At 44.5% G+C, this 15,895-nt stretch overlaps 1 protein-coding gene across 8 annotated transcripts in view; it reads right to left on the bottom strand.

Moving 5' to 3' along the window:
• CD44 (CD44 molecule (IN blood group)) overlaps positions 1-15,895 on the bottom strand; it is an 86,988-nt gene that overhangs the window by 38,145 nt on the left and 32,948 nt on the right. For all 8 annotated transcript variants that reach the window (XM_079787202.1, XM_079787203.1, XM_079787204.1 and 5 more), the window contains exons 2-5: positions 14,358-14,523; positions 10,906-11,045; positions 5,606-5,674; positions 2,993-3,220 (exon numbers count right to left, since the gene is read on the bottom strand). In XM_079787202.1, coding sequence (XP_079643328.1) covers positions 2,993-3,220; positions 5,606-5,674; positions 10,906-11,045; positions 14,358-14,523 — 603 coding nt within the window. The remainder of the gene's footprint in view (positions 1-2,992; positions 3,221-5,605; positions 5,675-10,905; positions 11,046-14,357; positions 14,524-15,895) is intronic.

Below are 15,895 nucleotides of genomic sequence, written 5' to 3'. Positions count from 1 at the left end.
GCATTCCCGAGAAAATTTGCAGACATCCCATTCTCACCTCAGAAACTTAACAAAGATGCATAACTCATGCTTACCCTCACCCTATACCAAGAAGAGGCCAACAGGAAGTAAACATGCAGGAGCAATATAGAAATTGGCATTATTTTTTGTCTTCCTTAAAGGAGTTATAAGAGATTTGGGGGAAAAAGGAAAAAGCTACTGCCTAGCCAGCAGAGGTTCCAATTTCCCTCCCCCACCCAAGTAAGCCATGCCAGATCAAAAAGAGAAAGAAAGAAAGAAAGAAAGAAAGAAAGAAAGAAAGAAAGAAAGGAAGGAAGGAAGGAAGGAAGGAAGGAAGGAAGGAAGGAAGGAAGGAAGGAAGGAAGGAAGGAATATATATATCAAAAACATTCTTTGACACCCAGAAGACAAGAAATAGAGTGCTTCTAGGAAGGAGTCGGTTTCCTGAATGAGTATAGGTTTCTGGATTCCAAAGAATTCCAGATCACAGATAGGAAAGGAGCTGATGACATGCCTCCAGGAGGGCTCTTCCAAAAATAACACTTACAGTAAAAGGTCTGCTGGCAATCAAAACCTACCCAGATGGCTGTTCTTATTGGCTTTCCCTGCTGCCCACCCACTAAGGACCCTTAAGGAAGGGATGAGCCAGCCAAGCCAAAGAGTGATTCTAGGTACTCAGCCAACCCTCCTCTTGACCTCTGCCCTCCTGCATGCATTAGGGAGGATTCGCAATCACTCCCTCTCACTAAGTTCCAACTCTCAATCCAACAGTCATGATGTTTTGAGAATCTCCTCACTGGGCTTAGAACATGGGGTGTATTTAGGAACTCACCGGTGCTAACTTTTCTCGCTTGTTATATGCTGCTTTCAAGTTTCTCCCTGTTTTCTTTGACACTCTTCTCTGCATGCATTGATTTATTTGGAGCTGCCATTGGTCCACGTGGATCCTATAGCACTTCAGTCACTCTGGGGTTAGCCCTGGACTCACTCTGGCGGACAAATGAGTCTCTCTCTCTCTTAACTACTAAAAGCAACTTAGCTAAGTGCTCTGGAAAGAGGGAAGCACAATTCTCTTCTCAACCCAAATCCTGCATTATGTTTCAGCAAAGCCTCCTAAGCACACTCCTTCCTTGCTTTCTGAACAGTGTATAGGCTCCATGAAAGTAGGTCCAACTCCGACTCCTCGGTAACGAGGGCAGCATCTGGCGCAGAGAAGACCTCAAATATTGGCTGAATGAATGACTAGCTTACTAACCCTTACTTCTCTTCTGTATCACTCTCTAAGGGTATTGTCTACTGGATCCTAAGCATTCGAATAAGCCCATTACATAGTAGGTATTCAATATTTGTTTGCTGATAAACAGGCAGAAAAAGAACAGTCCTTAAAAGATGTGCTAGGAATGTTTCTTAAATGTGCTGACTGGCTTTCTTAAAGCTCAGGTGAAATACTCCCTATATTAGATAGACTACTGGCAAGCTGGAATGTCAACTTCATCTAGTTCTCACAAGATAGAGTTTGTCAGGATTTTCTTCTTTGGGAAATGGAGGTTTAGGGGAAACAGGACCTGCCTCCTGCTGAGTCCAGTAACTGCTATCTGCCAGCATCTGACAAGATGAGTGTGTGATGATAAGCACCTTCAGCAGGGCTACCTTAAGCACCTTTACGGGCAGGGAAGTCAAGGGGCAGCAAGTAGCCAGCAGCACGGCCAGCTTGGTCTGCAGAAGTTTCTCTCAAGAAAGGCTGTCTGTGGGACTATAAACAAGGAGTGACAAACTGCTGCCTCCAGAGAGCCAATATTCTGGGAAAGCATGGGCAATCTGCAAGTGCCTGCTTTTTGAAATGCTTCAAAGAATCTGCAGAAGACGACCGGGACCCCAAACCCACGTGCACCACTCACTCAGCAAGCCGCTAATAGAAATGTAATCCACGGCTGAGCAAGTAACCTTACATTGATTCACGGGGCTTTGGAGGTTTTCCTGGCTTCTGGGTGACATGGGATGGAAAGGGTCGCCGTTTGGAGCATTCACAACCCAGTAAATCTCTGCCTCGTTCTTTGGAGAGCCGAGTTCCACCCCTCACGAGCCATAGCCAGGAAAAGAGCAAATCCACACCATACTAGGAAAACGACTCAAGAGGCAGACGCCCTGCCTGAGTTTGAATAATCTTCCACCGAAGGAACACAGCCAATCCGGAAATATGTTTTAAAACAAACTCGTGGGGCGGGGGGGGGGGTGGGGGGGGGGGCGGGGGCGGGGAAGGGGAAGCGAAGAGGGAAGTGAAGAGACAAGAGGGAGATGTAAACGCTTCCCAATGCAAGCGAAGCACAAGGGGCCCAAACCCAGAGACCTCGAAGGCATTGCTTCCATATTCCCACCCTCCCTGTCCCAAGGTAATGAATGACCCTCACAGACCAAGCCAGTGCTAAGAGCCTTCCCCTACAGCTGGCATATAAAACTCTTAAGCAGATTTCATTTGATCAGGTAACTCCTCCAGCTATGTTTCCCTAGACCAAAAAACAAAGGAATTGTTCAGAAACGATGGGTGATCAATATGACTGAATATTACACAGTCAATAACATGAGTATAAATCAGGTTAAAACAGAAAAAAAGATGAAGAGAAACAGAATGGCTTGTATGCAATCTGCTGTGGTCCCAGCTTAGGAAAGTCTCATCCAGAGGTGGGTAACAACCAGCGGGAAACAGGTAAAACTGAGAACCATTTCTGCATCAGGCTCGAGGTCACCATATCGCTGGGACAAGAAAATAAGGAAAGTTCTAAAAAAAACTTTTGACATGGTACTTCGTATCCCAAGGTAAGAAAAACAGAATTGCAGGTGAAAAAAAAGAGAAAATAGCCCACCTCCCCAAATGCCATCACCAGCTTCCAGAGGCGGGAGACACACTGCATGTGAGTGCGTATCACTCAAGAAGGACCGAGATGTTTTTGCAAATGAATCGCTAGTGGGAAGCCCAGTGATTCATTGTCCTTACTGGTGTCGGGGGTGTCCTCCGGGGAGTAGGACACTCGGGGACTGTCTTGGTCTTCGGTGGGGTATGCAGTCGGAAAGTGGGTGTGGAAGATGTAACTTTCTGAAGTGCTTCTTTCACTGGGGTATCCACTGGTTAAGTCATCCTCAGTAGTGGTGTTGTTGATGTCATCAGGGTTAGTTCTGTATTCCCCCCTCTGGGTGTAGCGAGTACCATCCCGGTTAACAATAGCTGGGAGAGAGAGAAGGCACTTTTAGAATGTGTCAGCTGACACTCTCTGAGTATAGAAAAGACTGTGAATTATCACATAAGATGGTGACTGTAAAGCTACTTTTCTTTTTTATTAGGAAAAGCAACACCTACACTACCTGTCTAGTGGGGGGATGCGTGGCTGAAGCATTGAGAAGAGTGTACCCTCCCCTGACCACTCACGCACCTGGGAAATGGAGAGGCGAAAAGAGATTGTGTTTGGGAATCCCCATGTTTGGATTCCAGTGTTGTGTGGCTCCAGACAAGGCAGGTACCTCTCTGAGCTTCAGTTTTGTCATTCCGTTATAAGCATGAGGTAATATTGTGTGTAAAGTGCTTGCACGGTATTCAAAGTATAGTTGGTGCTCAATAAGTGATAAATCTCCTGCCTGGTCCCTATTTCCCTTCTCAAGCACATGTTAACTTTGTGCTATTAGTTCCATCGATTTCCAGAGAGGATAAGAGGGAGGAGACACAGAGGCTATTAGCATCAGCAGGGAATATATAGTTGCAAACCCAAGAAGAATTAGATTTTCTTTCTAAGGGTACAATTTTGTCAGTTTAAGTCAGTGGTCGGCAAACTCATTAGTCAACAGAACCAAATATCAACAGTACAACGATTGAAATTTCTTTTGAGAACCGAAAACCGACTTCTGCGCATGGGCCATGAAGTTTCAATCGCACTGTACGTGCGCGCCCGCACAAGGTATTTTGTGGAAGAGCCAAACTCAAGGGGCCAAAGAGCCGCATGTGGCTCGCGAGCCGCAGTTTGCCGACCACTGGTTTAAGTAAATCCCTACTCCTGACTCAGAAATTATCATGTTTGAGTCTTGGAAAAGCCTCTGTCATCCTCAATGAAATTCAACCTTGAAATTAGAAAGCACAGATGTATATTAAGATCAAAATCTTCGGTTTAAACAAGAAAATGACTAGAATGGATAGGAGGAGGAAAAGCAAGGATGAATTCATTCATTGTTCCTCCCTGAAAGTATTTGCCGCCTTCAAATCCGGGCTACTCACTGCCCAAGTGTGCATTTATCTGAAGTTATTTTCTGCTGCATTTCATTCACTGGAAGGACTAAAGATTCCTTTTGTCCACCTATCTAGCTTGCCCAAGTGGAACTATTCATAAGACATAAATTTAAAAACATTCCTAAGTCTCAATCACCCTGATAATCTCTGCAGATGAGGATGTGATAAGGAAATATGACCAAATTTGCACAGGTCTGGACTTCAGAAGACATCTGTGGAGACTAAGGAAGTGGGACATTCATTGAGCATCTCCTATGGACCAGGCATGCATCAGACATATGCTTTTTCTTAATTCTCAGGGGGGAAAAAATCACCTATGTTGTTTCATTACCCAGATGAGAAATGGAGGCTCAGAAAGAGTAAGTCGCTCCTCTAAGTTCACCCAGGTAGTAAGGTACTGGGATTCCACACCCGGCATGGCTGAGACAGCACATCTCACACTGCAGGCCTCCATTCATATTGCAAGGCACAGGCCAGGGACACATCCCTCCATAAGTGGGGGCTGGATTTGTATGGTCCAGGGAGATTCTTGCTCCCCTGCCACTGTCACCACAATTGCTAGGCACCCTGAGAGGTCTGGCTCTTAGCAGGCACACATTAGGCCTCCTCAACCTGTCATACTTCTCAAGAAGTGAGGTTCAGAGGCAATAAGATCAGAGTTAATAAGTCGACCTATTTGAAAGTTTTCTACAGTGCCAGATGCCTACTTCTGGGGATCATTTCAGATAATGTCGAATCAGGAAGTTTATACACTTTATAATTATCTTTCAACACTCCAGTTAAATCAAACACAAAATCTTGGGGGCTAGAATGTCCCTATCCTACCTCTTCATAATCCCCCTCTGTGAGAGAGAATATAGCTCGAAGCCTTCAGCTGCTAGAATTTAAGAACATTATTTAATTTCCCCTACATTTAAATTTATTTTAAGGGTACCTTCTAATGATGTCCAGGGATGCTGGCTTTTCATTTGCAGTGTTGTTTGTTTGTTTGTTTGTTTGTTTTAATAAATACATTCTAAGTAGAAAAGAATGGGTCAATTAAATGAAAAAAAAAACAAAAAACCCATACATCTATAATAATGCTGTGTACATAGAAGTGCCCAAAAAAAGTGAGAGTGGTTTTCAAATGACTGAAGCTTAAGAAACAGTGCATTGGGTAAACCAGATAACAGTTTTAAGCCATTGAAGAAAAAGAGGAAGGAACATGGAATCATAGCCAATGGGCCTAGCCTTAGGGAAATGACTGCTATTCTAGTCAAATATAAAACATTGAAATGCACTTGATCTCTTTCCCAAGAACAAGGAAAGGCAACCAAGGTTAGAAGAGATACGTACTTATGGATATTGGTCCATCAAAGGCATTGGTCAGGTTTGTGATTGGGGCACAATCTTCTTTCTCCGGTGCTATGAGGTAGAAAAGAAAAAAGGCATGAGAATGCTAAAAAATATGAGCAAAATCAATTCCCATTTCTTTTAGTTAATTATGATGGAGTTTTATTATAATTTACCGCAAATATTTTCCTTTTCTGAAATTTGGTTAAGTCTCCTGGGAACTTCTCTGGCCTTTGTGATGCATTTTTCATTTTTATTTAGCTTTACACATTTTTTGGAAGCTCACTTGTTATTCTTCCCATCCCAACAAATTCATTCATTAACAAATACATATGTTCCATATTAGGCATTGTGGAAGGCTGGGGGTACAGCGATGCATACGATAGGCATGGTCTTTCTCTAATGAAGCACACATTAGAGTTGCTTGTTGGCAAAGAGCAAGGAAGAAAGGGATGGATGGATGGATGGATGGATGGATGGATGGATGGATGGATGAATTGATGGATGGATGGATTGATGGATGAATGGATAGATGGGTGAATGAAGGCAGGCAGGCAGATTGCTATCACAAGGAAGGCTGTTATCACAAATATTTTAAGTGTCCTGCCATAAACCAATTGGTATCATAACATTAGACAAAAACACAAGTTGAACAAAACAGCGTTTGGTTGCTTCCCAGTTCCTAGGAGATCTTTCCCCATAGATAAAGGGATGTCCTTTACCTGCCTATTTCTTTGGCCTCATAGTGAAACTAAATGGCAGCTTTACATATTCAACTAGAGAAAAGCAAGTTTTAGGAAAAGCTCTTCTTGCAAAGGCTGATTCAAAGATTTCTCAGAAGAGAGACTCTTCAAAGAGAAAGCTGCCTCCTTGGGAAGGCCATTCCTCACCATCCAATGTAAGCTGGCCCAACACTCTCCCATGCCCGTCACCATCACACATGGTCTGCCCTCATTTCTTCCTCGGGCTTACCACTACCTATAATTATCATGTTCATTTTCCTTGATGACTGCTCATGGCACATCTCCAACCCCTACCACCTGCTAGACACCCACCTCCATAGAAATATTTAAGCTCCGCAAGATGAGTAGGAACTTTATCTGTCTTGGCCAGGATATTTATGTGTGATGGGGGCAGAGGGGGGCTCAAATATTTGTTGAAAAAGGAAAAAAAAAGTCCATTCTTCTAGTAAACACACCTAAGATGTAAACCCCCCAAATAGTCTGCAAATATAAACAGATCAAAAAACATTTAGATAAACCCTGAATGGCAATGCCATGAGAAAGAATTAAAGGCAGCTCCAGATACATCAGTCCATGTATTCATTATTTTAGGCATTTACTCAACACATAATAAAAAAGAAGCAAAAAAATTTTTTCTTGTCCCTGCTTTTGAGGAATTCACAAGATCATGAGGGACAATAATAATTAACATTCTTTAGATTTTTATAGTTTTCAAAACATTTTTCCAATAAATCCCTCATTTAAGAATCAGGGCAAATAGTTGATCTAGGTGATATTGAAGAGCAGCTAGCTACCCAGTCTGCCAGGGGGACACCACCAGAACTGGCCTGACCTGTGACATGCTTCTGACATTGTTACATTATACAGACCCAGAAGCAGACCTTGGATTATGACTTCTTAATGGCAAGAATGGAAGCACCCCCCCCCCACCACCCACAAATTCAAACATAACTGCAGGTTACACTGGGAATTTCTAGGAGTTAAGTTGTAATAGAAGGGGGCACGATGTCAAAAACTCTAAGAGCGTTTTGTAAATGATTAGAGCATTTGTTCAAATGGACCCCCTTCATGCTCCAATTCACCTTAACTCTTACAAAGAACATCAGATCTGGCAGGCACACTGGCAGGATGGTGACCCAAATGTGCAATCAGTACGTTCATGCTCCCGTGTCAGACAGCGGGGCCTCATTAGAAGGCCTTTCATTCTGTTTAATGAGCATTGCGTTGCTGGGAGAATCAGGCCTGGTGCGGTCTTCCTGAACCTAAAGATTTGTTAGAAAGACTCTGAGGTGAGCTTCCTGGTGGGCTGCATCTCAAAACCTTGCCTCCACTGCACCAAAAAAGCCAAGGAAATGTTAACTATTCAGTCTAGCCCGTCACTCGGCCCCAGACGGAAAGATACCTTCCTCAATGCCTGATGCATTCTAGGTAGCCAGCCAATAAATATTTATTCAATAAATGAGTAAACGAATAAACAAGTAAGTATAGAATCTTCCCTAAATCTCTCCTTCAAAAGCGAGGCTTTTTATTCAAAGCCCATTTTAAAAATGAACTCATTCAAGTGAGTTCTCTGGGTTGTTTACACAGAAGCCACCAGGCTCATGCTGGGCCTTATCGCTGACAGTAAAAATCACCAAGCCTTTGCAGGGACTGCCTTATTTTCATTTGTAAACCACAGGCTGTGTTTTACAAAAGCATTGCTGAAATTGTAAGCATGCAGAAGCTATCTGCTAAGATTGAGCTGGCTTCGGTCCCTGCAACCAGTTTGCCAGGGGAGGGGCGTTGATCGCCTCACTGGGTCCTGCTGGTAGTTCTCAGGCTGAGTTGGATGCGAGGATCTTTCCAATGAGATCCGTCACATTGTGCAGAAGGTTATCAAGATCTGTAGCTTACTTAATACCCCTCCCATCAGCTGACTCTAAGCCAAGACAGTTTAATGAAAGGAGTTTATCTTTAGATAAACATTCTTCTCAAGCGCCTTCACTTTTTGTCTTGTTGCTTCAACAAGATTAATTCTCAAGATAAGAAATATGGTCCCGGCTCTTTCTTATTCCACTTATTCCACTCTGCCCAGCACAGTACTGAGCGCATATAGCCGACCAACCAACAGACTTAAAAACTTCAAGAAAAACTTATAAAAGCAGCCTACCCATATTGAGTAAATTTGGAAAAGAGAAAAAGATAAATGTCACTCTGAATTTCACTACTTTAATACAGCCACTTTGGTATGCAATACACTCCCAGGACTTCTCAACTGTTCAACTAAAGTACCTCCAACCCCCACCCCCGCCCGCCCCTCCAAAGAGGAGGGAAGTGAACAGTACTCTTCACTCACTTCTCTGAGGACAGGCCCGATCTCGGGCAAAAATAGGGACAGGGAGAAAAGTCTCAGTAGTAACTTGCCTAGATGACTTAATTTCCAGGCAATAAAACAATGTGAGCTTCTACCTTTTTGAATTAGGGATTTTTTCAGCAAGTGACAGCAACCTGTAAATCAGGTGAGACAACATGGATATGCAACAGCATAATTTATTGCAGACATTCACTCAACACAGCTCAGCGGGAGACAGAGCAGGCAGAACCCGGTGGTCGGCAAACTCATTAGTCAACAGAGCCAAATATCAACAGTACAATGATTGAAATTTCTTTTGAGAGGCAAAATTTTTAAACTTAAACTTCTTCTATCGCCACTTCTTCAAAATAGACTCGCCCAGGCCGTGGTGTTTTGTGGAAGAGCCACACTCAAGGGGCCAAAGAGCCGCATGTGGCTCGCGAGCCGCAGTTTGCTGACCACAGCTCTAGGGCAGTGGTCACTAACCTTTCGGACCTCAAGGACCACTAGCTTGACCACATGTGGCTCTGTGTCTATTTCCTAATTATTTGCATGGGGTTTTTCTCATTCTCATGTCATTAAAATGGACATTCTGGGTATGGGTTTGGGACGTGGGTATGGGCCATGTACTATGTAGCCTCAGTTGGACTGGCCTCCTTGTGGTCAAACGCCATTTGTGTTCTTTGTTCATATGACCGGGAGGAGTAAATAGTCTACAGTTTTCTCCTTATTTGGAGTGTTCCTCCATAGGTTTAGTGCCCTGTATATATATTTTGGTCACTCCATTTCAACTAACCAGCCCTGGTAATTTCTCTTTGTCCTAAACTCTAGATTTCCCCTCTGAATTCTCACTCTGATCACTGCTGCTCATGCAACAGTGGGTGGCATGGCGTAATCTAAAGCTACTGATGTAATCTCACAATTTCTTTGATGTCCCTACTTTAGCTTAAAAAGCCATGCAGATTTTATATTCTACTACCATACATAAAATCTGTGTTTGTCTCATAAAAATAATGCCTTAGGTCATCATATAACAGTATCTGTGTTTGTCTCATACGGAACATGTCTTCAGTCACTTTCCAGCTAATTGAAAGACAGGAAGTCTGCCCTTCCTGTCTAAGGAAAACTGGCACGCCAGGTAGAAGTGTCAAGTTTACCACCTGGTGTCTTTATCATCCCCTTCACACAACCTCAAACCCTTTTGGGGAACAGGAGGCTTGGTTTGAGAAGTAAGATATCTGATGGTTGGCATTCAAAACATTGACATTTATGGGTTTGACCCTTCTCAAAAGACCCTGAAGATTCACGATGCAAAGAATTCTTTAGTTTTGCTGGGGCCTGAATTAGACTTGCCAACATGTGTTCTTAGGCCAGTAGTTAGAAGCAAGCCCCTTAGACAGGGAGGGCCTGGCCAGCAGCCCAGCATGCAAATCTTAAGGTAGTTTCCTTATGCTCCAGTTGTCAGGCTCTCAACTGTTGGGTAGGTAGGGACACTCGACAAGGTCAAAGGCATACCGTATGTATGCCCTCCCAACCTTCTCTCCAGCCCCAACATATGATCAGTACCTCTAAGCTAAGCCAGTTGCTTTGTACTCCAATGCCGTCCTTGGATTCATGTAACCCCACCATCCAAAACCCCGCAGTGACTTCCCATCACACTGAGAACAAAACCCAAACTCTCAGCCGTGGCCTACAAGGCCTGAGGTGATCTGGCGCCTGCTTACCTCTCAGACTTCATTCCTTGGCATTCTCTCCTCTGAGCGCCTGGCCTCCCTGCTGTTCCCGGAACAGGCCACGATGCTCCCGCACGCTGCCAGGCTTTGCGGAGGCTACCCACTCTGCTCGTGGCTCTCCCCCGCATTTCACGCAGGGTCTCTCCTAAATGAGCCTCCTCAGAGGCTCTTTCCCTGACCACCTTCTCGGAAGACAGCTCCCCTAGCGCTCTGAAGCCTCTTGCTCTGCCTTCTTTTTTACAGCTCTTCTCTCTCTCTCTCTCTCTGGCTTCATAGAAGGTGTTTCATATTTACTAGCTTACTGTTGGCCTCCCCAGCTTAGCAGGCAAGCACCCTATAGACAGGAATTTTCTCTCTGCTGTAGATGTTCCCTGAACATCTGGAAGCTCTGTGAATCCCCACGTGAGCCCAGATTGAACCGCTCTTGGCCACGCTGCCATGGGCTTGCCTGCCAAATGCGACCCCAAACACAAAGACAATCCACTTGGAACCCACCTGAAGCATTGAAGCAGTACGTGTCGTACTGGGTGGTGTTGGTGTTGGTGGGGACGATGTACACGCCTGTGTTGTTTGCGGCACAGATGGCGTTGGGGTGGATGCGGGGGATCACCACGTGCCCTTCTATGAACCCGTACCTGCAAAAGAAACAGCAGCGGTTATCCACCTGCGAGGCCGTGCCGGTATTTCATCACATCCCATCAAACGACATGTCATGCCGTGCAACGCTTCATTCCACTCACCCCGAAGGGACGTTCAAGGTTTCAGCCAGGGAGTTATGTGAAATCCAAAAATAACAGCAGAGGGAGCGTGAGAGGGATCAGGGCTGATAGAGACAAAGTGGTTTCATTTAGGGCTCTATAAAAGCTTTTTTTTTTTTTTAAGAGATTCGTGAAAGAAAATAGTTTCAAATAAAAGTTGTGGTCAGGTCAGTTTGGACAAGCAGAAGGAAGTCCAAGTCCCAGGAGATAAAAGAATGACCACTTCATGATGTGAGATCCACTGTGGCTCCCTCTATAACTATCATACCCTTTCAGAAAATGCATAAAATGACCAGCTCCCTTACGATAGAATTGGGTGGCTGATCATTTCAGCCCGCAAATGTCCAATCTGCCTTATTTCCCATCCGCACGCTTCCCTCCCCGCCTCGCCTTTTCCTGTGATCCCTTCATTCAAACTCCGTTACTCTCAACACACAGGCTTGTTCATATGCCAGGTACATGAGCATTTCGCCTCATGAACATCCAGGCAGAATTTCATTGCCAGTGGAAGTAAATTGACCGTCATTAAAATAGGAGTAACAGCGATTAAGCCAGTAGATAGCAATGCCTCATTTAGCTCAGGAATTTTCCAGAAGCATCACAGCCAGAGAAGCACTTAAATCGCTCTGCCCCCACCAAGGTATTTCTGGGAGCATGTGGGAGCTGGAGATGCTTTCAGATAAAACATGCAGCACCCAGCCTCTTCCATCAGCATCATGGTGGCTACTCACTGCACCGTTTCTCCGGAATATACTAGTAAATGCCTCAAACAAAAAATGAGACGTGGGCTGAGAAAATATCATTTGCAAGGGACGAGGTGGTGGCAGGGGAAAGGCAGAGAAGGAGAAGCTAAATCCAACAGGGTTTTTTTTTAATAAAAAAATGCAAAGCTAAGGCACAACCTTGATCCTTTTCATCTCTCCTGCCAGTGGCAATAATAGTGCATGACCCTGCAAGACCCGTGGAAATGGCTGTGAGTTTGAAATTTCCAAGCACGTAGAACTCATTAAGACTATGTTGCAATGGCAGCTTGCATGACTAATTCCTCACCTAAACCAACAGACTGGTTTCTCCAAAAGACTCCTTAGCTTGGTGGGGGGAGGGGTCGCAATTAAATGTTAGTAAGTTTCCATCTATCTGAGAATTGCTACTAATCAGGGTGGGGCAGACAGCGAAGGCGTTCTCATAGCCTGGGACTCTGCCATCTGTGCTATGGCACATAGCTGATTCATTGCTACCTAAGTGAAATTATGAAAATGAGTTTTGCAATGCTTAATTTCAGCTATGGGTGGAACAATAGATTTCTTTGGCATAGCATTTCTCTTTTTCTTTTTTAAATGATAATACTCGGTAAGCCTACTCCCATCCCTCCCTTACTGCATGCACCAAGTCTGTATAACACTGACCATCTAGAATCTACATTCCCTTGTTAAGTTATTCCTGAGTTTTTGCCACATCGTGTTGACGGCCGGTTTTGTGTGTCCCACTGTACATTTGGGGATATTAACATTTATATGTGTGCCTATTGCATGAGTGGGTCGCTGTTCACAGGGAGAAAAGAAATACTCAGCAAAATCCGTGCATCGTTCTTGCATCTCCCGTTTGCTCTTGGTCCTTCCTTGGGGTTTGGTCATTAAAATCTTGTCCTGGGCTCCGGCGAAGCAGGACCTGACTCTGGACTCCTCCCCATGCCAGTGATGTGGCCCAGGCCGAGCTGGGGAACTTCTCTGAGCTTTTGATGCTTCATCCATAAGGAAGGTAATATAATCTACCGTGGTGCCCTTTGAGGGTTCAGTGAGGGGTTGTGGGCAAGTGCCCAGCATCTATGCACTCGCTGATTGGGCAGTGCAAACGGTAACAACTTCCCTCTTTTTCGGCCTATGAGAACATTTCTGTATTTTGTAAGTAGGCCTTGTCTGCATTTCACAATCAAAATTCAGCTCACTAAACCCACGCTCTCAGTGGATTTCTCTTGCTGTCCTAGTCCCAGCCGTGGTTAAACAATTAGTCTTGGGAATAGAATCAATGGATTCTTCACTGCAGACCGCAGCACAGGGTGAGCAGCTAGCAGAGCTTTCTCCCTTTCTCTGCTCCTTTCATGTTCTCTCCAACATTATCTCTGAACGCATGCCGATGTCTCCTCCAGCTGCTCTCTGCGTTAGAGCAATGCTGCGCAATACAACTGTCTGTGATCATGGGCACAGTCTGTCATCAACACAGGAGCCACTAGCCATTTGTGGCTACTGTGCCACTGAAGAATCCAGGTTTTCATTTCATTTCATTTTAATTAAGTGTAGATCGCCGCAGGTGGTTATGGTTACAGTTTAAGACGTCAAGATTTTCCTTTCCAGCAAGAGCCTCCGCTCCTGCTCATAAAGTGGGTATCTTCCTCTCTAACCAAGGACGGAGCTTGATGTATTGAATGTTCCTAGTGGCATCCCATGGCAAAAGCACAGAAGGGGTAGCGGTGGACTGGGATGGAAACCGAGCCGTTGTTCAGATGACTTAAGAGTGTTTCTAGTGAAAACCAACCAAAGCATACACTTCACTGTGGTCTTCACCACAGCTTGCTCTTAAAGGGCACCACTGGCCGGAGGGTTTGAGGAAAGCTCCACGGAGCACGTGGTCTCCACAGAAGCCTCCAGGAGGCCTTTCTGAGTCCCTCCCATTCTTTCCCAGTCGCTAGTAATTTGTCCTAATAATTTTCATGCCCTTTTTTTTGTAGCCCTCTCAAACTAAAGCAACATAGAAGAGAATAAAGAAACAGAAAAGAGAAAGGGTTATTTGAAAAACCTGCTTTAAGCCAAGTCTGCAGGGCCTAGACTCCGCCAGGCACATATTTATTTTAATCACTGTTATTTGGTTTACGTTTTCTTGTGGTTCCGACAAATAATATTGCACGTTTCTTCAAAGCCAGGAGAGCGCCATGTGGAAGCACTGCAGGTGTTAGGATTCCAGCTGTTGACCCTGAACACGGCCTCCTCTGGGCAGCCCCGCTGTCATTTACAAAGGTGTCTAATTTAGAGGGCTTCAAATTCCCGCTGTCAGGCAAGTTCCAGATGGACTTGGCCAAATTAATAGGTGAGGCCTACAGGCAATCATCCAATCAGATGCCAGGGAGGAGCCTTCCCGGTGCTAAGCCCCACCCCCTAGGCCAAGGCTGCCAGCGATCCGGCAGTGGGCTCTCACCTGCAGGTCTCAAACCCCACATCCAGGGCTTTCTGCATCTGGGCCATGGTGGGCAGGGTGCAATCGAAAGCCTTGCAGAGGTCAGCTGCCTCAGTCCGTGAGATGCTGTAGCGACCGTTTTTCTCCACATGGAACACGCCTGCGTACCGGCAGGTTACATTCAAATCTATGGGATGAAACAAGCAAGGTTAATATTCGTTTGCATGCATAATTGGGAGGGGTAAGAAGTTTGTTTTTTGAGCAGCCTCATTCAAAAGCCAAATAAACTTCTCTCCTGCTCCAACATTCCAAAGCACCACCACACTAAGCTCAGATCTGAGCTAAGACACAGTAAAGTCACATCACTCTGACTTTCTCTCCATCAATTGCTGCACAACAAACTCTTTTAAAAGCATATGATTGGGAGCGCAGCTAACCACGTTGGTGTTGCTTGCTTGAAATCGAGTTTTGCTCAAACAAACTCTTAAAATGTTGAATAAGCCTCAGTTTGTCTCTTAACACTGGGACACTGGAAAATGGCACAGCCACTTTAGAAGGCCATTTGACGGTCTCTTACAAAACAAGCATTCTCTTACTATTTGATTCAGCGATCACACTCCTTGGTAGTTACCCAAAGGAATTAAGAACTTAATGTCTACACAAAAACCTACACACAGCTGTTTATTCATAATTGCCACACTTTGCAATCAACCAAGATATCCCTCACTAGGTGAATGAATAAGTAAAAATAGAAAGCATATGACTTATGTCTGATTATTAAAGCAATACAAACTTGTTGAAAACTTACAAAATTCTGGAAAGTAATGAAGGAAAAGCCAGTCCCTCACTAACAAGGCATTGCTAGCATTTTAAACATTTTGTTGCATCTTCTTTCAGTTTGTTTTCTCTATATGTGTATGTGTATTTCTAGTAAAATAATACTAAATATACAATTTATATTGGAGTCTTTTCCCCCCACTTAATCTTATATTACGAGCATTTTCTCACAATCATGTGGTCTCGCTCCCGCTTAGAATCTCCACTGACTTCCAGCTGCACCCAGATTAAGTTTCCTTATTACAGCTGATAAAATCTACATGTTCTAGCTCCTATCTCCCTCTCTAAACTTTAAGTAGCTCACTCTGCTCCAGGTACAGAGCTTCCCTTCCGTTCCTTTGGGCATTCTGGGCTCTTTCCCACCTTCCAACATTTATATCTGCTTTTCCCTCTGTCTGGAATGTTCTGTCCTCGAATTATCCCCTTCTTGTTTGTCAACTCCACATCACCTCTTAGCATCCTTCCCTGAACACTCTAATCCAACTTGCGGCGCCTCCCTCGCCTCACCTGGCGTTTGTGTCTTCACAGCAACGTGTTTACTTATTTGTGCGTTTAGTTATTATCCATCTGCCCTTTCTGTGATGGAAGCTCCAAAAACAGGAAAGGCCTTCCACCGGTTTACAGCTGTGTTCTAATGCCCACAACAGTAGCTGACAGAGAGGGGATGCTCAACGAATATTATTGAATGAATGAACGACTCATTGAAACGTCTTCAAAAACAC

This window comes from Cnephaeus nilssonii, assembly GCF_951640355.1.
Source record: "Cnephaeus nilssonii genome assembly, chromosome: 13".
Lineage (NCBI taxonomy): Eukaryota > Metazoa > Chordata > Mammalia > Chiroptera > Vespertilionidae > Cnephaeus > Cnephaeus nilssonii.
Note: the sequence above shows the minus strand (reverse complement) of the source record. Positions and strands in the feature narration are given on the sequence as shown.